Genomic DNA, 23,193 nt, shown 5'->3' with positions numbered 1-23,193 from the left:
AAGAACAAGCTGCGTGCACTGCAGAAGAGGCTGGAAGTGACTGCCTCTTGCCTTCCCAAGAAATGTCACTGCTCTCAGCAGCATTTGCAATATGACAGCGTAAGTGACAAAGAAGTATCCTGTACCATTTCCACTGTCATTCTTCTGAGTAGGGGGCACATGCTGAATTACATGTTATGCCTAGGTTATCTGCTGAGTTCAGTCCTTTACCCTCAGGTCTCTCACAACCATACTTTCTGATGGAGCAATTCACTGTTCCCAACTGCTCCATCTACAAAAACATTAATACAACAGTCCGCTCTGGACCATTCACTTCAGTTAATTGTTATGATGGGTCTCTCTAAGTCACATGGGATTGTTTGTAATGTGTCATTGCATCACTCAAATTATTCACGGAAAAGAATGATGAGTGGTTTGTATCCCAGTGAATAGCAAATGCTGCTATTCTTATGCCAATCTTAAGTTTGGGCTTTGTGTCAGTGACAAGCCTATTTGATGACAATAAAGGAAGGGGAACGGAAGAAAATGGCCAAGGAGACTATCTTTGTTTTCTGCCCCTCATTCCAGTCTCCCTGGAATGTGAGGAGTAGCACTGCACAAAGAGAAAACACTTGAAGCATTGAAAAAGACTGATAAAGCAGCGATTCCTGTCTGATAAGCTGCTTTTCTGCTCATTTGGAAGGTCAATGGTCCAGTTTTTCTCATACTTTTTAACGTGATAAAGATCAGATGTCTGGAAGTATCACCAATTTGACTGGGTCTATGCTCAGTTTGACTGGATAACAAAATTTAGGAGCCACTTGAATCAACAGATGATAAACAGCAGTTGTAGAACCTATTCATGCAGACAACTCAATACTCTTCTTTGTGTGCTTTAGCCAGGAAGGGAGCTCACCCATACATTTCCCCAGAGATTTGTCCAGGACGCTGGGAATGGAAATAACAGAAGAGCTGGTGCTGGTTCTTTTTTCCTCTGTTTTAGCCTTCGTCTTCTAAAGTAAATCCAAGAGTCACCCAAAGCAGAGAAGAAAGTCTCTCCTCTGCCTTGTAATTCTGAATGACCAGCTGAGGACACAAACTCCTGTTTCTGATCACAGAGGATGCAACACTTCATCACCTCACTATCTCTAAACCTATCATGTTTGGCATCAGAACTGGAAAGCAACTGCCCACTGGCTTACCTTAAGTACTGTGCACACAACATTTAGCTTCCTTCCATACTGTTTCTGTGTAGTTTACCTGAAGAGCCTTAAAACGCAAAGCCATGCTGCTTTAGTTTTCAATCTGTTGACAAATTTAATCATCAATGTACAGATTGGTTTTTAGGTACACAGAATGAGATTACAGTAGAGAGACCAGTTTTGAACATTCAAATGAAGATTAAGTTTGAAACTGGCTCTACAGCCAACTGGCAGCCTTGGGCTGCCTCAGCTCAGATCCATCCTGCACCGAGGTTACTCAGAAATCTGAGATGAGGGGTCTAGAGAGTCAGCTGCCAGGAGACTGGCTGGTGTTACAGATGGAAATGATCTAATTTCAGTGGGAAGACTGTGGAATAAGAAATTACAGGACTGGGTCTCGACACACACAGTTTCCAACGAGAAAACAGTAACAGAAGAAAGGAAAAAAAAAAGCACAACACCCACCCCCCAGGTTAAAACCAAACATCAGGAAGCAGTGGGAAGGCTTCCCTTTATATACCCTCTCTGCTACAAAGTAAATCAGCTGCTAATGACAAGGTGATCAGTGAGGTTACTCTTCAGAAGACGAGGGCAGATGACAGCTGATAAGCCTTTTCCAGCTAAGAAGCATTACAAACAGAGCAAAACCTCCTCCGCAAGCATGATTCAGGCTAGTGAGTAGAAATCCCAGCTATCTGCTTTTCAAAAACTGGAGGCAGCAGTCTCCAGCATCCCAGAAGGTACACACTTGCTGTAAGCTAAACAGATGAGGCACGTGGAGAAAAATAAAAGAAAAAAGAGAGAATGAGATAACTTACGGCAATGAGCTGGTAGGAGTTGTTCATCATGGCTATGAGCATGTTCAGCAACACAACAAGGGAGATGACGTTGTAGGTCCCAAACATAGTGGCCCCAACAAATTCTGTGAACTCATGTCTGGCTTTCACGTTGGTGACGTAGAGATTCAGCAGACCGAACACAGACCAGAAGAGTGACTGGAGGGTCTCGAAAAGTCTGCAAATAAAACCAGATTTTTACTTGGCTACCTGACTCTGGGGAATGGAAAACAATGCCTGGTTCAGGTGGTGTTCAGGTGGGGAGCACATAGACATCGGGAGCCTGGAACACCACAGAGCGGCTGCTCAGTACAGCCGTTTATTCTCCCTGGGAAGCAGTCTGCATTCCAGCCACAGTGACCCATTGGCCAACGCCTGTGAGAATTGTGTCACATCAACAACATTTGCTACCTGTCAGAGAACCCTGTCCACATCCTTGTGAGATGCAACGAGCCTAACTGCCCCCAGGGAACCCAAGGCTCCCTTTTCCACTCTACACACATGCAAAGAACAGCCACAATATATTCCCTCTAACTAAAATTGCCATGCTGTGATACTGCTGTTATCTATAAACTCTCCTGTTTAATCAGCGCCTGCATCGTTAACATGTTTGCAGGCTAAATGTTCAAGGGAACCCATCCGCAAGTACAGCACGACCGTAGTAATTAAATAGTGCACAACAATGAGCCACCACGAGGTAGGAGATGCAAGAAATCACGTCTGCTTGACCCCTTTGCTCTAAAAAACGCTGAGAGCTTGCAATTACTGTGGCTGCAGGTGGACGAGGACAGTGTGCTAAGACCCTGTCTGTTAGCAATGCACGTGGCCAGAAATGCTGGTGGCTGTGGCTTGTTTGTGCGGCAGCTCCCACCCACCACAGAGCAGTGCCCTCAATAGCATGCTGCAACAATTGATCAGTAATGACTCAGATGAAAGAGAGTCATCACATTAATTCAGCTGGAGAGGTTTTCTTCTTCTGAAGTCTTCTTTCCATAGATGAACTAGACCTGACCTCACTGTGCTTTACAGCTGATGAGATCATCCCAGGTCTCTATTTGCTTCAGCCGGAGACAAGTGACCTTTCGCAATCACGTCAAATACATAATCAGCAATCTAAATAATTGCTCTATTTGGGCATCTTTGTTTTGGCTGTCCAAAATATGGCATAAATGACATATCATCAAAATATGACATTTATATACTTGTTTAAGAGTTTCCATTTTGGTCTGAGGTCAGTAGGTATTTTCAAATGCTTCTACTAAAAAAATCAGTACAAATAATTCAGATACTTCACTTGACATACCAGGAATCTGTTCTCCCGGCTTCTCCAGGCATCTGTTCCATATGTACCCCCATGCTTTATATGGGAATTTAGTTTCTTCATATTTTGTGGATGTATCTCATGTTTTTCACTGGCCAAAATTATGAAGACTCTTTAAAGCAAAAATCCTTTCTCCCAAAAGTCAGGTTGTTTGTTAGATTTACTTAATAAGTGAGGTGCTAAAACAAGGATTAACCAAAGAATGCTAAGCATTCTACTAAAAAATGGTGGAGAGCTAGCTATTTTTTAACTTATTTTAACTATTAGCAGTAAAAGTACCAATAATTTGGGCCCAGACTAAGGGAAATACATTCTCATGTGGACATGTAGTCCCCCTTGAAAAAGTAAGCAACTGGTTTCTGCAACTTTACATAGAAGTAAGCCTTAGTTACTCTTTCCTCAGTGTTTAATGACAAGCCAGAACCACAATCTCTTTTCACAGTGTTTCAGGTGGGGCTCACGCTACTTCAGAGAAGCAACTCTAAAAAAAGAATTTTGGAAATTGTGATTGAGAGAGTATGCCCTCCTGCCGAACGTATTTTGGATGTTAAGCAAACAAGAGAAATTTCAAAGCTCCACCACTCTCCACAGCAGCTTAGAGACCTCCTGCAGCCGCTGGAGAAATGGCCCCAGCGACCAGTGTGACCCTCCAGTGAGAACAACACAGCAGGCAGTGAGGTATGCCTTCCTCCATCCCCTTCTCCTCTTCCAATCTCTCTTCTCCCTCCTCCAGTTGCCAGAACCACAATAATAAACATATTTTCAAATTGTTTGCCTAAGCAGTAGACACTCTGCTTTCTAAGGGATGGTGAGGCCAAAGCATAAAACCTTAAATTATTCATGACTTCACCTCATTGCTGTCACAAAGGAATATTACTTTTCCATGATCTGTGTTTGCGATGCAGAAAATTTCCTCACCAACAAAATATTAAACCCATCCTTTGGGAGTAATAGGAAATAATGCACCAGTAAATAGGTGTCACATTTTAAACAAGCTGTACAAACATGAGCGGCGTCCTGCTTTTCCTTCCCTTACAAAATTAGATCTTATTGTGTGACTGCTCAGAAATGCTGGTAGGAATCAAAGGGTACTGATTGAAAGCTCTTTACATTTGTTCTTTCATTAGGGATGAACTATGAGCAAACTTGAGGTAACACCAGCTCTGACTTGAATTCACTCCAGCCACGCTTGCTCTCCTCAGCCCAACAACGTAATTTTGTGTTTTGCAGGTTGCTCGTTCTTAGCCAGTCACCCATGCTGTGCATCTGCTCAAGGGCCAAATGTCAGCTTGTACTGGGGGTGTTAATAACGACTATTTAAACTTTTAAGAACACGCTAAATAAATTTCTTAAGCAAGCCTCAAACAAAAAGTAACTGTAGAGCATTCTGTCCCCTGCCAGGAGACCTCAGTCCTAATGGATCCCCTCCCACTGTGACTTTGTTTTAAACAAACCATTGCCATAAAGGCTGAGCCCCCTCAATTTCCTTTCTGTGCTACATTCTCCTTGGCAGGGGGTTTAAACTGAATGTTAGGGTGGGAGAAATTGTGGTCTGTATTTAAGCTGATCTGCACACTTTCTGTTAAGTGGTTCTGTATAATTTCTAGTTCCCAAGATATTATACCTTCTTACAGACTTAAGGATCTTTTTTTTTCCCTGCTGACCCAACGCTCTTTCTCTTTCGTCCAGTCCTGCTGTTGTGTTCTCTGCTAACCTGCTGACAGTGAAATCTGGAAAACAACTGGTTTGCAATGGAGACAGGTCCAAACCAGAATGCAGAACTGAATACATCTGTAGCTCCAGGGAAAGGCAGGCTCTAGTCCCAAACTTTGTGGTTTTGACCCTTCATGAGCTAAAAGTTGCCACTTAACAAACATTGTACTTGCCAAACATTTCTCCCTCTGGCTGCTGCACCAATATGGACACAGATCAAGGAATAGTATTTGTTATTTAATTCCTGTGCAAGGGCAGCACAACACATTTCTGGGGCATGCAAAGCAATTAAAATAGAAAAAAGACAGAAGTCTTTAATTCTGTTTTTCATTAGCACAGTGCAGTTCCATTCACTTCCTCCAGATATAGATGGGTTTAATGAGAAAATTAATCAAGCCTATGGTGTTCCTGCTCTGCAGTGGAAAACGGCAGCACGTCTGGTCTACCAGGTCATGATGCTCTTGTAAGGCTGGACCCTATCCCATGAAAATCCCCCACTTCTTTTAAGGAGGGAGCCTGCAGGACAATGTTGGAGTCTCCTCTTCCATCAGCCATCATCTGCTTTTGATAACAGTGCAAATATGTCACAAATCCTTTCTTAACCTCAAGCCTTCAGCTGAGGAAGGGTGGAGAATTATTGGGCATTATGACAAGTTTTATTTAATTTAGCATAAAGTGGTGGACAACAGTTTTGTTTTGCTTGTTTGCAGGGTGTAGGCCTTTTTCTAGACCGTGCTTTATTTATTTCTCTTCACATTGTGTTTTAAGTACTGTGCAAGCAGCAAGAACAATTGGGTGGGGGCTGATTATTATAATTATTTCCACTATTAGTAATTAAAACAAATACATCAGAAAGACAATTCATGTTATTTTTCGGCATGTGCTATCTCTTTCAGCCCTGCCAGCTGTCATCACGGCAATTTCCATGCCAACATCTCAGTAAAGTACCAGCATTTCCAGCAAAAAGGATTTTGCTGGGATTTTAGTCTCACCCAACTGCAAAGAAATCAGAGAAGCCTGCAACATCATATATGCATAAAAATGGCCTAGGTGAGTTTGTTGTTGTTGCTGTATCACATTATTTATTAATACCTTTTTTTCATAAGTTTATCCCTTGTTTTCTACATTTTGTTTAGCTTCTCCTCCTTTCCTCTGGAATCAGACAAAACAATTATTATGGCAAAAGAATACTTGCTTTCTCAAATATACTGAAATTGGATGCAGCCATAATAAAACTTAAGTTGCAGGATCATGTAGGGAGACTTTTTGGTCCAGAACTAAAGCAACTGTCTCCCACTTCCAGACCTATCTAAGAATCTTTATGACAGCAAAGCTCAGCAGAATGTCTGCCCCAGTTAACTCACACCTTTCCCGCATAGTCAACCAGCTCACCTGATATTTGCGAATGAATAAATAAAGGCACTTTGAGTGTAGTGACAGACAACAGGGAAAGGCAGGTAAGACAGGGGACACTGGAAGTCAACCTTAAAAACAGAAAGAAAAGGACGTCTTACGTGGAGAAGGCATTGTTCTGTTTCTCACATCGGATCCCCTTGCAGTTGTTGGGTTCCTCCGAGGCACTGGTCTCATAATAAAAATAAAGCTGGTTCAGTCCATTGGCGAAAGCCAGAAGCACCAGACAGTAGATAAAAAGGAATTTAAGGATGTCTAGCAGCATGCGTCCCAGAGAAATCTGCAAGGGTCCCAGGTGTGAATTTGCTGTAAACAGGGATATGAGACGCAAGGAACTTAAAATGTTGGATATTGCAAAGAGGGCTTCTGCAATGAGAGTCGGGTGCCACATTTCCCATTCCTCCCTTGGACGAGAACCGTTATACTGAAAGAAATAACAAGGGTATAAAAGTGAATTATGTTGTAATTACTCTGAGTCACACCTGCTAATACTAATGCTTCACATATATACTAACCAGGTACTGGTGACACAAGAAATACTTTCAAAATCTTAATTCTCAGCTACTGTCAGACTAACATTTGGGATTCAGGATTGAAGCTGACTTGATCAGGGCAGAGACTTAGGTTTAATGATGCCTTCTTATGAACTCTCCCTAGTAGACTATGACCCTCTGATATGAGTAGCTATGGGACCGGCTTTTCTTTAGAGGCTTCTGTTATGTTGGCTGTTCTTAGCCTAAATTCAGAAAACAGGCCTTTTAAATTTTGAGTTCACTGTTTGCGGGTTCTTCAAGTCCACAGGTACATACACAATCTTCTCTTTCAACATTTAAAGGGGTTCAGAATGCCCTTTAGCAGGTTCAGGCCAGAAATTTCCAGTTACCTTTTTTTCTTCTTCCTCCTAAATATGACTGCACATTCAAAACACTGCACATTCCAGGAAGAATGCGAGGCAGGGAGAAGGGAGGGAAGAAGGAAAGCAATGAACTATTGAGCATAAGAAGTGGATGCTTTACTTCCCTAGTAATCTCCAAAAAAGTGCCAACAGCCCAGAACCAAAATGCTTTCTTCATATTAATTTTCTTATTAGTTAATTTGTCATGGCAATTTTAGGAGGGTTGCTAACGCAGAGGTCATAATTACAACTGAAACACTGGATACGTTTGAGTGCATCAATTATAACATTAACTTGCTTTGTAATGTAACTGTAAAAGCAGAAGCATTTTCTGCGCAAAGTGCAGCCAGATGCAAATAGGTAACACAAAAGAGCTGGCTATATAAATGTAACTGCTCTGGCACACCGGCACAACAGAATGGAGTCAAAGACATTTTAACATCAAGGAATAATTGTCCCCTTAACATTTGTCTCTGCTCATTTAACATGTATAAAAAGGCAAAAATGTACTTAGAATAACATAGCTAATAGTGTAGCCAGTGTGTTTAGGACTCCTAAAATAATTTTTGTACCTTTTAAAAGGAAATGGTATCAATATCATACTGAACACATGAGTTTGCAGGGGCTTTCTATTTAAATCTGAAGGTCCAATACACGAGCTTACAATTTTTCCAAGGACTCAGCTAAAAGCAAGTTGATATTTCAAACTATTCCTCTGTATGGAGCTGAGATATGATACAAAGGCATTTCAGCATGACCTCTGATTGCTTCTGACATTTCCCAACTGTTCTTTACTCCATGAACATCATGACCTGAGTCGGTTAGCTTGATTTGGAGATGGGTCTTAAAATGTTTACAAACAGGCAGACACATTAACTTTTTGCCAGTATCCAGCAGCAGGGGCGGACGGTTGTGATCAGAAAGCCTCTCCTGCCTAGAGAGCAGATTTGCACAGTTGTTGGCGATTCTCTTCTGCATGCTGGCTGGACACAGCAGCCCAGGGGCTCTCCGCTAGGGTTTAGCACAGACTGCATGTAAAGGTATGTGAAAAGGTCTCCTTCATCTCACATCTATTTTTAAAGCAACTTGTTAGGGTCATATTTTGGCCCTCTATAAACCGATGGTATATTCTTTCTTGGAAAACAGTAGCCTCTTTGGAGCAGCCTAGCATCACAGAAAATTTTAGAGATATTTAATGAAGCTGGGTATCTGGGAAGGCTGGAGTTGTTTGGGTTAGGCATCAGAAAATAAAGATGAAACACAGCAGAGATGTATACAGGATAGTTACACCAGGCAGTCACATTTACCCCTCCTCATTACAAGATAATTAAATGCAGCAAATGAAAACTGATTACCAAAGTATTTTTACCCTATAATTAACCTGAAGATTTCCTTGGTATTGGACAATATTAAGGTCAGGTCTTGGAACCAGTCAAATCAAGAAAAAAAAGTCTCCACGTAAAAACAAGGATGGAAAACATTAGTGTCAGGATGCCATTTATTTTTCTGATATTTGGCAGAAAGCTAAATGTCCATGTAATCCTTTGAAGTTCTAAGAAGTGTTAGAATATGGTATATTGGCATATATACCAGCCTTTTCCAGCTCGGGGCTGTTCTATAAATAACAAAAACCTTTACAAGTCATGTTGCAAAAGGTTTTGAAGCCATTATCAATGTTATAAATCCTTGTGTTTCAGAGCATACTGCAACCTCTAAGTGACAGAGGTCAGAAGGAAATTTCTGTGAGCATGCTGTTTCAGAACTACTCATATGTAAGACTTTACGCACCTCTGAGAATTGTCTGACATTGGTCCTCGTCAAGAGCAGACCTTATTAGATCAGTCAGGTTTAATCCAAGTGGGTCTAATCTATACTCTAACAGATATATTCCTGTAAGCATTCTTTTGTGCGCTGCCATATAGGTCTTTGCAGTTAGCCTGCAAGTTTCTGTAGTTCTTACAGAGTATATAAACAAAGCTGTACTTCCTTTGTAGGTGTGGTTTGCTTATGAGTTTAAATCTCAGTATGTGGCTGTATAAATCTGTGGATGCACAGCTCTTCTAGTAATTTGTGTGTGAGAAAGAGAAGGAATGAGATTGTTAACATTTTAAGAATTGTTCGTGAATCTTACTATTTCCAGCCTTTTTTTTTTGTATTGCTCACAGTTTGAAGACCAACCTTTCAAGTCTCTAATTTCCTCACAGGTTCTGAATGTTGGGAGAAAAAAGATGTAATCTGTTCCTGCTTTGATGCTGTTACTGAGCTGCCTCTTCAGGGAGCAGCAACTATCTTAAAGCTCTTCCCTTTGAAAAACTAACTTACCACTATGCAGCCTTTTGGATTTTAAAAAGGCCCCATAGCAGAACTGCTTGCTAAAGAGGTTTTTTTATAAAAGCCTTGCCATTTTGGAGTCAATGAGCTTTGTGAAATTTTCTCCTCTCCTTCTTTCTCAGAGGAAACTCTCTGCCTGCACACATGCTAGGGCGAGACTAAACAAGGTTGCTTTGGGGAAGTGCTTGTCCTGGTTATTAGGAGCTGGGCTAAAAGAACTAGTACTCTTCTACCAGGGGAAACCCAACACAGCAGCACAGCAAAACTAGAAAGCGCAGAAGTGGCCAAGGAGCAGTCTCCAGTTACTTGATTTACACCTGTGTAATTACACAAACTATAGTGAATTTACTGCTGAGTACACCAAGAAAAGAATTGGGCCAAGCACGCAGCTCCAACCGAAGTCAAAGAGAGCCACTGCATAAGGAAGTTTGCAGGAGGCCATCTGTGTCTTGTCTGCGTCTTTGAAAAAGAGAGACAGAAGGAAAGTGCTTCAGGCCATCCTCTGGGTTCAAAACACGTGCATATGCTAACTTGGAGCATCAGAAGTTTATAAATGTCAAAGGTGCTTTTGAGGAGGAGCTCTGATGTGCATTCTCACCACAACTGGAACATGACAGTGAAGAATCTACATGGTGTCAAAGCTCCAGCATGGTCCTTTGTCATTTCCTTGCCTACAGTTTAAACTTATATATTGAAGAGAATAAGTTGATTCCTTTATATTGGATGGAAGCTTCTTACTAGATCGCTTGCTTTTCTTAGTAGACTTTTCCCAAACTTATGAATAGTAATCTACAGGTCTGTAGGACTACAGATTATAAATCTTGGCTGACAATGTTTTCAGATAACCTTATTCTTGTTTTTCATTTACTGTTCTATTTAAAAATCATGTTTTCATTATGCCTAGCATTGTTGAAAGAGGTCCAGTATCAGTATGGAAAACAAAACGTATCTTGGGCAACTGAGTAGCTACAAAATGGACAGCAAGTCTGTAAATTTCTATCCAGTGCCCAAACAATCTACTTCAGTCTTAATCAAAGAGTCAGGATGAGGAGGATTATCATTCTCTAAACAAATTAATAAACTTTCCATATGAGTTTTCAAAACTGGACTGCTTGAAAAGCAGCTATTCTCTTTAATCTGCAATTTTGATTTTGGCAGTTTCTACCCTGTGTACTACAGTTCTCACAAGCAAGTTACAAATTCTCTCTCCTAAGTCACTGTACCTTTACGTAGGCAACAATTTTAAGGGAGATAGTTGCAAGATAGAGCGAGTTCATTGCAAAATCCATCAGATTCCACCAGTCATGTACATACTCATTGAATCCACCATCCCACATTTCCTTGATTTCTCCCCAGATAAAACCTGTAGAAAGAAAAAGAGATAATTGTCATGATGAGGTATTATTTGCCATTAAAGCACTGTGTATATCTGATGTAGTGAAAGACAATTCTAAATTAACAGCTTGGAGAAAATGTCTCATCCCTCCTGTCTTCTACAAAGTATAATACTGCTGATTATGAGACATTTTACAACTCTGTGGGGAATGTAGTCTAGAGAGATATGAAAAAGTCCAAGGTTTCATATCCAGGGCTCCAGATATACACAGAAGGAGACTGCTTGAAACATATGTTAATTATAACTAGTGTGAGTGGATTGGCTCAGATTAAATTTGTTGTACATGAATAAACTATTTAAGCAACTGTATTTGGTATAGTTTCTAATAGATTGTCTGCTCTCATAGAAACTATAAGTAATTCATTGCTCAGCTGGACGGAACTGATTTTTCCTGACTTTCTCTGCAGAACATGCAACACCAGTACCAGCTTCAGCGTGCCAGTACATTTCCTCCCTGACCTGGAAATATCACACCAAAGAAGGAAGAAGTAAATTCATTCTCTATGCTCAGTCACTGTATTTATGCATCTTGCTGCCCAAAAAGCCCATAGGGACTATTTGTGAAAAAAGGCAGGACTCAGCATGAAAAAGGGCACTGCAGCCTGGCATCGCATCTCTCAGCAATGACTCACCTAATGTCAAATATGGGTATGGGTTTAGCGAGGTGAATATTTGTTCCCAAGGATATGAGCCCATGATCTCAACTCTGAAATGCCTTCTGGTAATAATCTTTGGCACTTGCTAACCTTCACTATACCTTCTAGCAGCTGGAGGGGTGAGGGGCAGCTTCTAAAGTTCATTATCAGACTGCTAAACTCACCTGGCACACAATTCTAATTTTAAGTAAGTTTATTGTTGACTGTTTAAGTGTTTTTGAGAGCCTAAGCATCATTAAGAAGCAAATGGCAGCTAGGCTCCTTCATCATCTACATGCTTCTGAGAATGTCTCTAGAGTCTACAGATATTTTGAATTACTCAATTTACGTGAATGAAGACCTGAAACATGTGAAAAGAAAAACTAACAAAATACACCTCCAGGTGCATTAGCATTATAGTTACCCAAATTGCTGCCCATACCTAACCACAGGATACTGCAGTGGTCACTGAAATGCTACTTGCAACTCAAGTTTTAGGACCTGAAAGTTCAATCTGAAGAGCAGATAATGTTGAAATTAACTGCTGCAAGTATCCAAATACCAATCTTAGCTCTTCAGCTGCCGGCCAGCAGGTCAATGGTCAGGCAAGCATAAAGTCAACGTTAATAAGGTAATTTTATTACAGCTGCCTCCAAATCTTTGCGTGCACACAAAAACATAAAATAAAACAAATCAATGGAGAGGAGCCTGTTGAAGAATTCATACACTGTATTTATAGTGAGTTATCATTGCTGGTTACTATAGTTACAGCAATGCTGTGCATGCCTGTTCTCTCCTTTTATAGTGGAAGATATTTCTTAAATAATAACCTTTAATCTGGTGAAACTGTTCTAATTTCTCCATTTAATAAACAGTCCCACAATATCCCTGTTTATCTGAAACAAAGGCGTTTTTTTAATGGATTATCCTTCTTTCATCTGCAAATCAACTTTGCTGAAATGCCTACCATTTCCCTCAATTTTAACCATGAAGTTAAGGATTAAGTGAAAGATCACCTAAACTCAGAAAAGACATTTAACCTCCTCAGCTCATTCTAAAGTTTCTTCTAACACATGCATTTCAATGCCATAAATCAGTTTAACGAGATAACGAGGCTTGAGTTACCATTTGTAAATTGTGGCAGAGCTATGCAGGGAGCATATGCATTGGTCACAATGGAAAGTGATTTGTGAACGTTTGCAACTCTTACTTGCTTTCCTCATTTTCCACCAGCAATTTTAGGTTTGGCACAGGGAACAGCTAGGGTCGTTCAGCACAGAACCAGCCTGATCCAGAGCCGCTACAGAAAGGAGGAGCTGTGTTACCAGGAGAGGGGAGCCAGCAGGCACAGGAAAGCAGAGGTGGACCTGTGAGAAGCACTGAGGAGCCGGAAGGTGAGCTCCAAAGATTGAGATTTGGGAGAGGTGTCCTCACAAAGCATCAGTGTGGCTCTCCAGACACTGACCCCCTACTAGAGAGTGGCAATTCACTGTTACCTGACTTTGGGGTTTTGCACTGAAATGTCCAGGGCTGTATAGACAGAAGCTAGAAAGGTGTGAAAGTCATTGCCTGTGAGTAGGCTCCTAGTTACAAACCAGCTCACAATGGTGCTACATGTTAATGGCACAGCAAGGGAGATGGGAGCTTAATTAGAGGAGAGATCACGCTTCTAGTGGAACCCACAGGTTTTCACTCGCAGGTATGTTGGAGCTCAGTTTGAAAGGGTAAATACTTCTCTCTCGTCAAAAATAGATCCAATTATGCTTCTCTGCTCTTCTCCCTCAGTTGCTCTATCTGCTTTCTCCCACCCCGTCTCACTACCTCACCCGTACATCCTGCCCTCAGGAACATAGACATCTCTCTCTCTTCACAGCTGTGGTTGCCCAAGCCAGATCAGAATAAAAGCCTTATGTTTAGCTGTCTGATAATAAATACTCCATCCTTCTCCTGCTTATATTAGAGCTCTCAATATTGACTTGGTCAGTGTTTATCAGCAGAGAGGCATAAGGCAGAGTGAGATTTATCTTCCCTTTTCTGCCTTCCTGTAGGCTGTCTGGGAGCCCAGGAATAAACAGGCCTGGTACCTGCTCACTGGCTCCAGAACCAGATCAGTGAGAAGGTGGAAGAACAGGCAGGCTCTCGGCGCTGCCTCCTGGCATGTACCAGCCAACAGAACTAAACCAGCATGAGAAGTGACACCATTTGTTATTAGTATGACCCAGAAGCTAATTCCTAACCCGTTCCTCACACGGAGCATGGGGGAAGCAGGGAGAGGGCTGTGTCTCTTGCAGTTTACTCAGGTTCATGTCTAAAGGCACGTCAGACTGCAATATGAACAGCAGAAAAGCCTTAGGCCAACAGGATCTGTTGTTCCAGAAGGAGCCCAGCTGTTTTATGCAGTTACTGAAGCTGGATGCCAAATCTCTTTACATGCTGATGATACTGAGATCAGGAATGAGTCTCCACACAGTTGCCATGGGTGTGAGTCAGGCATTTCTGTGTTTCTGATTTACCTAGAACCCAGGGCAGGATCATCCACTCCACGATGGTGGGAGGTGGTCCCTGCATGTGAAGGTCAGTCCTGACGATGTGCTGCGATGCCAGCAGAAGCATGAAGAGGAAGGTTAGGTAAGAGCCGGTGTGGCAGATAAACTTTATAAATGGCTTTTTAATGAACAGTCCCAGCCTGCTCTTCGGTGCAATCAGATATGCCACGGATAGCACAGGAAATAGCAGTCCAATGGTGACACAGGTCAAGAGTTTTACTGCCCAGTGTTTCCGCCTCCATCCTGGAAAACCATCATACCAAAGTGTTGCTAGTAGCTGCTGGCAGTTTGGCTGAGCAACAAACTGAGGAGGAAAAAATAAGAAAGATTATTACTGACTGGTACTTCATGTGCACTCCCCCTCACGTATGTGTTAGAGCCCACACAGACCCTCATATTAAGTTTGGGGCTGGCTATGGGGTGGGAAAGCATATTTTGGAGACAGAGGGAAGAAAGGAGGAATATTTCACTCTTGTTTTTCTACACAGCATTTAAGATTTCCTCTATGAGGTCTTTTCTATTCGAAGCATCCTTATGTAGATCAGTCACTTCACCACACATGAAGCCTCGTGCAAAAGTGATACAACAGAAGTTACTACGAGCTCTTCTCTTCCCATGTGTTTCTGTTTCAACATGGTTTTTTTCAGAATGTTTCAGGTTTTGTCTGTCTCAAATCACTGTCAGCATCTTTAAGAGGTGACTAAAAGATGAGATAAGAGGGAAAAGGTGTAAAGCTCTGAGAGTGTGTGTGTGAGAGAGAGGGAGAGAGAATGTCTCCAGAAGTGTGTGGGGTGCCGCACGTGGTTTTGTGCAAGGAGGCCAGCATATGTGTGTGTGGGCTGGGCTGGGCATGAGACAGCATGCAGTAATGTAAAGTTCAGCCAGGTGACATCTGTTGGGAAGCAGGACAGCACATTTGTAAATGTGCCTCGCTATTAAGGAAGAGAGAAGTTGTAAAATGTAAGAGATTAAGCAGAGGAAAAAAGAAACCTTTGATCACAGTACCAAAAGTGACACTTGAAAGTTTACTTTCACTCTGTAAAAAAAATAGCATTATGATGGTGATTTATTGCATCTCAGAGACTCCATACCAGACATGCTCAGGTTGCTACTTCAGACTGTTTAATACCTAACAGCCCTTGGAATTTCACAGTCAAGCCAAAATATTTCTGGTCTATGCCAAAAGACTTTATGTTCCTGATTATACCTGGACAGCCCCACGGTTTTCAAACCTTTTCAGACCCATATCTAATTAGAGATGTCTGCAAGACCAAGACATCTGTGTGTTTCCTTATGTATTTGACTTCTAATCCATCTTGTTGAAGCTATACTTCTGATCTACTAAATTCGGATTTCTCACTGGGCTCTGCAAGTTCAAAAGAAAATCTCAACTATCGTTCTGAGGTTGCCTGTTATACTTATTTTGGTGTGATTAAATCAGAAAAACTGTCCTAGCATGGGTACAGTTATCAATAAACACATTCCTGTAACAATATAACCACATCTATGATCAGTCACAGCTTTATCAGAAAGAGTCACGCTTCCAGGGGACACAGTAGTACTAGCAGCATTTATCAAGGACCTCTCTTATAAAGGAGACTCAAAGCAGTCAGTAACCTGAAGATGACAGTACTGTTTACATTTGTCTATATCTAAAAGCGTTGTCTGGGAGGGATGTAGTGCCACCAAGATCTTCTTCCCCCTCAGGGAAGATATTATCAGGCAAAGCACTCTTTCACCACTACAATTTAAAGCAGCTCTTGGAAGGACTGTGCCATGGTAGCAAAGGAACAGGCTTATGAATACAGGAGTACCCATCTTATTGTTTTGCTATTCCAAATTGGGATGACTTTTTCAACCCTGGCAGAAGCTCCTCTGTAGACACTACTGCACTCGGTGCAGACATGGCCTGGGTTAATACTGAATCAGCCATCATATGTGCGTTTATGAGACAGCTTCTCATCATGTGTAAAGCGTTTGTACCTAGAACTTCCCATAGGTCTTAGTCACCAGGAGATCAGATTCAATGTGAAAGAGACAATTTCTTAATAAAAGCTTTAGCACGCATCCATATCTTTTAAATATTCGTTCACCACCAAACCAGTCCAATATTGGGAGGACTATTCATGCTCTGCTCTCGGCGTGCTCTATACCAGCAGAGGACTATCACTGCCATGTTCAAAATGACTAAACCAAGGTCAAGCAAAAGGAAAAATTAGTTGGTCAGTCTGATAAAGTCATTAATTTCTGTAGGTATTTTTAGATTTTGTGAATGTATTTTATATGCTATAACAGGCTGTTTATATCAGAAGCAGACCATTTTTGGCCTGGGTACTTCAAATATATGAACTGACCAAAATTAGTAGTGAAAATAAGGTCTCCAAGAGGAATATCTGGTATTTATGAAGCTGGACGTTTATGTGTTATTACTATAATAAACGTGACAGCTGAGTGTAACGTACAAGTGACACTGTGCTCCAGAGGACATCAGAAAAGAAAATCAGAAATGCATTTGATTTGGAATGGATCTACACATGCACGCAGCAGAAACTGGACAACAGTTGATACGGTGATGATATCCAGAAAAAGACAAGACCTATTGCCTGTAAGGATCAGAAAATGTTATTGTAAAATTCCAAGCCTGGTGACAGTGATGAAAGAAAAAGTTCTACAGAAACTGAAAAAATGGCAAGCATCGATTGTCATTTGCTTGGTTGGTTTTTAATCTATGATTTCAGAAGGGTCAGTGCGTTATGTCTAAAAGCTAGAAGAAACGGAAGGTTACACTGCTATATTTTCTCACTTAAGATCACAAACAGGAGCTGTGACCGGATGTGTTCTGCAGTAATTTACATGGTAATGGGTACTGCTGTTTCTCAGAGATGAGGTACAACTTTTTTTTTTTTTAGGGGGAAAATGCATAAACACATTTTCACTTTATCACATATGATAGAAAGCTCTAAGGGGAGAATAAAACTGTTTTTCCCTTGAGTCAAAGTCAGAGTCATTTGAGAAATCAAATGACTATATGTTCCTCTGGTTGCTGTGCAACTTGCAAGCATCTTAAAAGTGCCTCTTCTCTGCCTAATAGCTCATTTCTAAAATCTGCTTTCTGGGTTGTATCTGATGTGATGTTAGTTTTTCAAACGGAGAGAAATTCATGCATCATGAAAGAGCAGCTTTAAAGACCAGCTTGGCAAAAGGGAATGGAAATGGAAAAAGCCATTAAATTTTCCAATCAAGCCCATCCCAACCTCACTGAAAATGGCCTAAGGGAAATTTAAGCACACCACGGAAAGAAACTCTCCCTAATGTCACAAACCACCAAATGCTGTCTTTATCAAAGGTAAGGCTAAGCACTTACCTACGTAGGCTTTTACTAACTCATGTTAGTCCAATTTATTAATCACTGATTTCAAATTAGTAAATACTGCCGCTTAGAACTCAAGTCATGCAAAGACTACAGCTGGCTGAAAACCAAAATTTCCAGTGTGCAGAAACACTGAAATTCTCAGTTATAATGAAGAAGTCAACTAAGCCCTTGGTGTGCTGCCTAAAGAACCAATTGCTTTTCAGTAACTTTGTGTTAACATGAAAGAACACAGAAACTAGCTATTTCCCGAAGTAGTCCTGTGAACGTCAGCCTCATCTTTGCTTCTAGGTGTTAAACCATCAAATTAATTGACTAGACTAAACCCTGAATGCTCAACTCATAAAGATTGTCTAGGATTCATACTGCTAAATCAGTGCACATAAAATACAATAACATGAAAAAGCTGTGCTTTAGCCCTTTTAGGTATGAAGTAGCCTGAAACTGTAATAATATTGTGGAACTTTTGTTATCATCCATAATTTCAAATTTCTTTATAAAGTTAAGGGAACAATCTTATTTCTACTTTGCGAATAGACGCAACTGAGATCTGGAAAAGCAAATTGACTTCTCCAGCACTACTTATGCCAAGGCATTTCCTGAGTACAGGTTCAATTTCCACCTAAGCAGGGTCCCAAATATGTTTTTTCACCTTTTTGCAAAGCCTTTCATTTGCCATAGATAGAAATAGTGCATGTGTATATCACAGTCTTTTATCATTTCACATGAACGTACTGTATGTGACAGGATTTGGTATCAGTTAAAGTTTCTGCACAGTGAAAAGGAGAGATCGTGATCATTTAAAAAAACGCATATTGTCCCAGTTTTGTAGGTGGTCCAGAATCAGAGGCAGATGTACCGTACCAGAAGCTCTCTATTTGTTTAAGAAGATGAGCATATGACTTGCAAGCAGTGTATTTCTCCAGTATATAGCAAGCATGGTATCAAGCATTTTTTTCCAGGACTGCTGCATTATGGGAGCCTCCAATCTCTATTACAAATGGCAGCACAAGACATCATTCCGCAGACAGATGGAGAATGTTTTGACAGCTGCATTAATGAAAAGAAATGCTTCCAAAAGGTAGCATTTATACTCAATTCAGTTCATGTATGAACTAAACATTCAGTGTTATTAGTGTTGTGGTAGTGCTGCCATAACATAGTCCAGGATTGTCCCTACCTGTAGACAAAGCCTGTAGATGTATTTCTGGTGGAGGTAATCCAAAGATCAAGCTCCTTCTCCATTACCTGTTGAGCAGAACCTGTCCCTAGCTGAAGATACGTAATGACTAGGAGATAAAATGCAACTCAGAGTACTTTTTCGTGAGGACAACATCACTGTGTCACTGGTGGGCAAGATGCTCAGTGTCCTGGCTTCTGAGAACGGGGATAAGTATCTTTGCCCTTCCAAGAAGTGAGATCAGCAACTTCGGTCATGGTTGGGAAGCACTTTAAGGGTACAGACTACTGCAATACAAAGTCTTTTATGTTCTCTCTTTCTTCTTTCAGTCTTGCCAGGGTCTTTGTGTAACATTTGGCTTGCAGCTGGATTATGCTATTAGAGAATTTCATTTTCAATGTTCATCATACTCATTGTCACCCGATCCTCTATCAACGGGAAAATTTTTAAGGGAAAAAAGCAGCTGCTGGATGGAGTATCTTTTTCTTAATATCTAATCTTTACTGATATTTTTATGTCACCTAAATTCTACTTCTGGGGAATTAAATGCTTTCTGCATGCTGTGCCATTAATATAAATATCAAACAGAAATTATGTTCCACCCCCCCTCCCCTTATCTATGGGGAAATCCCTTATCTCTCACAGTCATAAGTAATTTAGGATCAGACACAGATGGGCTGAGATGTGAATGCCTCGGGGAGCAACCGAAATAGCTCCCTGATAGACATCACAGGGGCTGAGCACAGTAGCTCTCTGCGTTTATTCTGATTATCATGATGGCTGCCAACATTCTCTTCTGTTTGGAGTTTGTTGGAGTTCTTTTCTGTACTCTTGTTGCGGATGGTGATTGTGAATGCTCTTCATAGATGAATAAGCACTAATTTGTAACTGCTGAGCCCTGTGTTAATAAGCAGGACTGAGTTCTTCTATCAGTCAGCTACATCAGCTCCCAATGAGGTTACCACTGAGAGCCAAATGTGGCATGGGAGCCATGAAATTAACTTTAGTTCCTCTGTCTGACACTCATTTCAATAGGTTAGATCTCACCAACAGCACTGTATCCCACAGTATGTAAAACATGTCAGCTGAATACCTGCAAGGTCTACAATTAAAAGCTATTTTGGCTTGGGAATGGCAGATTTTCACATGAAGTGAGATAGATTTTGCAGTCTGCGTGACAATCAGGCAACTGCAGTGTCTGATGTAGTAGCATACATATATATTCTAGCTAGATCTGTAAAGAATGTAGATTTCCTGTGAATCCACTTCTACCATGAAGAGGATAAATGCCATTGCCATTCTCCACTCACTAGAAAGCCAGGTCCCATCCTGCAGAGGTACTGCCTTGCACCCACTCTCTGGCAGATTGAAAGGAGATGTCTCTGATGACACACATCTCCCCCCAGTGCTGGCGAGCAGAGCGTGGCCAGGCAGGGCTGGGGGCAGCAGGTCTGTGCCTCTCTTCATCCCAGGTCACTATCAGGGTGACGTACCCAGGCATGGAAGTACCTACTCCGCCCCCACCCCACCCCAGCCAATACAACTGCAGATGGACTGGGAAGAGCACAGCCTTTCGTACTTGAATTTTCAGAATCAATTGGCTAGAATTTCCTTCCTCCCATGAAGATATAGGAAACTCCTACACTGTCAGTCCTACCACAGGCTTGCGTTTATCAATCAATGCCAAATCCTAATGTCTTAACACACAAAGCTTAATACACACTGTCCAATAGCCCACACAAGCTATAACACTTGGCACAACGTCAACAGGCATATGGATCACCGCGTGCAATGAAGGATCCTCTTTAACTCTGACTTCAGGAACATGAAATGTCATGTAAAGAAATGAACTTTTAAAATCCATCCTCTTCCTGCAGTCCCAAATCCTGCAGATGCTACTGCTCAGAACCAAGTAGCACAACACGCTTCCAGTGCAATAGACAAACTACCCTGCCTCCACTTCCTGCCCAGGACAGGAGCTTCTGAGCATGAAAGGAAATGCGGTTGTTGTATCAGTTTGATTGCTCTTAAAGGCAATTCCAGTGGGCAATACTCAAAGAGCTACATTTCTAAATTAGCCCAAGACAGAAGAGAGAAACTATCTGTGGCCTAATTTCATGTCTGCTGCAGTAAGCCAATAAGCCCTATGAGATCAGATATTCTACATAAGAAATACCAGTCTCCTCAAGTTTGCAGTGTTGCAAACAGTGAGATGAATAAGAAAATCCTCTTTTGTAGCACGTTTCTTTTTAAAGTTCAACCTTGTTAATGACTGCAAGGTTATTTACATTCTGTTGTTGAAGTGTGAGTTGCAGAGGGTAAACACCTAATGGTTGTTCATCCTGTTAATTAAGTACTTTCTGTAACAGGAAAAAAAGGAAGAAATGAGACAAAGAAGTTGGAGAGGAGGCTGTATAACTCAGGGAAAAGGGACTACAACTCAACATTCCTCATCAGGCACTTCCAAGAAATAATAGTTTCTTCTCAGGAAAATATAGGATGAATATCCAATCAAAAACACAGCTGCTACTCACATGCCTGTTACTACTAACAGTGAAGCACTGGTGCAAATCCAAATGGCAGTTATTCTTCCCATTAAGAAGCTCATTAGCTGAGCTGGAAGCCTCCTTCAAGAAAACCAGGTGCTACCCACATTGCTCAATCCCTCTGCTGGTGAATAAAACAAACTCCAGATCCTCCTCAGATGAACATACGGCCTCGAATTATACAGAATTTTGTCTAATCTGTTCTTAAAATATTTTAAGTGATGATGAAACACGAATCTTAACTAAAGGTCTCCATAACACATCTCTTGATGGTAGCAGACATAAACTCAGCTTAAGCAGTAATAATTGCAAATTCACCAGTGATGCGAATGCTGGCAAAATGAAAGACTCTAAAAGCCTGCTACAGTTCCATAGGAGTCATAGTTTTCACAAATTTATGTTGGATTGGCTAAAAATTTAAATAAAAGACGTCCCACATGTTCTAGGACAAAAGTAGAGGATTGCAATCCCTGGTTACCTACCCATGGAAGAAGCAATTAACAAAGTATTTAAGCTTGAAATTAAATCCATCTCTACTCAGAGTGCTTAAATGTGTGTTTAGCTATGGGTTTGTATTTATGGCCTGTGTCATTAGGATTTAAGTGCAGGCATAAATTCTGCATTGAATAAAGGCACGTTGCTGAACAGTGCTTCTGGAGGTCATCCCCTGCTAACAAACACCCCACCAGAACACGCTTCGTCTGGGTCAGACCCTGAGTAAGTGTCCAGACATAAGGAAAACTTTTCAACATTTATTTCAGCAGACAGCAGACTACAGTTGAGAAATAAATTCCTTTAGGAAGTATTTCAGCAAACATTCCAGGATACAGTTCTGTTAAAAAGATTAAGTAGGTACAGGCTGTGTTTCCAAAGGCAGAGTGCTGCAGTACGAGCAAGTGCCAAATATGAGTGATATACCTAAGAGAGAGTCAGTTAATTCACAACACACTAACTGGCTTCCAAGAGCTGAACAGGGGATATCGGACACATCCTACAGGAGCACTGAAAAAACACTCAGGCTAAAAACTGTTTAAAGACAAATCTTGCAGAGTTTCCTAAGTCCTCTTGCAGGCAGCACTTCAAGAGTTACAGATCTTGCAAATGAGTACCTGGAGCTCTCACAGGCTTTAGCTGAAGTGGAGAAGGTATTGACTTTTAAGTAAAAGGCTGGGTTTATTCTCCCTAGTGGATTTCTAACATTTACATTAAATAAGTGATAAGTAAAGCAAACACGAGAATTTTAAAAGTCATTCACAAGTATTTTTAAATACATATCTACTTTACCCTATTAGTGTTAATAAAAAGCTCTAAAAATCTTTTTCATTTGCTTCCTTTCTGAGAAATATCTGTTTAATTTCGGTTTCTTTTTTCTTTCTACCTTACCTTCTCTTGAATGAGTAAATTTACTCCAAAATCCAGGAAAGAACAGACAGTACACTATAAACACTTCTCAGATTTTTGGGAACCTCTAAAGGCTACCTCTGCTTCTGAGCAATATCACCGTTGCAGGATGAGGAGGACATATGCTTCATTGAAGGACGTTTATCAGCCAGCTGGGGTTTGTAGAGAAAGAACAAGAACACAAAAACTGCAGTTACAGCTTTCAAATGCCGTTCTGCACAACGTCTTAGTTTGAGGGGATTATGATTAACCCATCTATCCATCTTATTTTTCTTGGAGTGAAGAACTATCAGGTAACTATGTTCTCAATCATGAGACACCTAAATGGCTCGCCTGGATGATGATGGATCCCTTACAGCTACATAAGAGGTGTAAGGGGAGTGGAATCTCAGTTCTTTTCTTTATAGAGTTTCATAACACTTTTCACTA

At 41.0% G+C, this 23,193-nt stretch overlaps 1 protein-coding gene across 2 annotated transcripts in view; it reads right to left on the bottom strand.

Moving 5' to 3' along the window:
• Positions 1-23,193, bottom strand: part of TRPC5 (transient receptor potential cation channel subfamily C member 5) — a 106,637-nt gene that overhangs the window by 25,055 nt on the left and 58,389 nt on the right. For both annotated transcript variants that reach the window (XM_074601035.1, XM_074601036.1), the window contains 4 exons: positions 14,235-14,571; positions 10,914-11,053; positions 6,566-6,888; positions 2,000-2,195 (listed from right to left, as the gene is read on the bottom strand). In XM_074601035.1, the coding sequence (XP_074457136.1) occupies positions 2,000-2,195; positions 6,566-6,888; positions 10,914-11,053; positions 14,235-14,571 (996 nt within the window). The remainder of the gene's footprint in view (positions 1-1,999; positions 2,196-6,565; positions 6,889-10,913; positions 11,054-14,234; positions 14,572-23,193) is intronic.

This window comes from Larus michahellis, chromosome 9 (assembly GCF_964199755.1).
Source record: "Larus michahellis chromosome 9, bLarMic1.1, whole genome shotgun sequence".
Taxonomy (NCBI): Eukaryota; Metazoa; Chordata; class Aves; order Charadriiformes; family Laridae; genus Larus; species Larus michahellis.
This window is presented reverse-complemented; position numbering and strand designations above follow the sequence as displayed.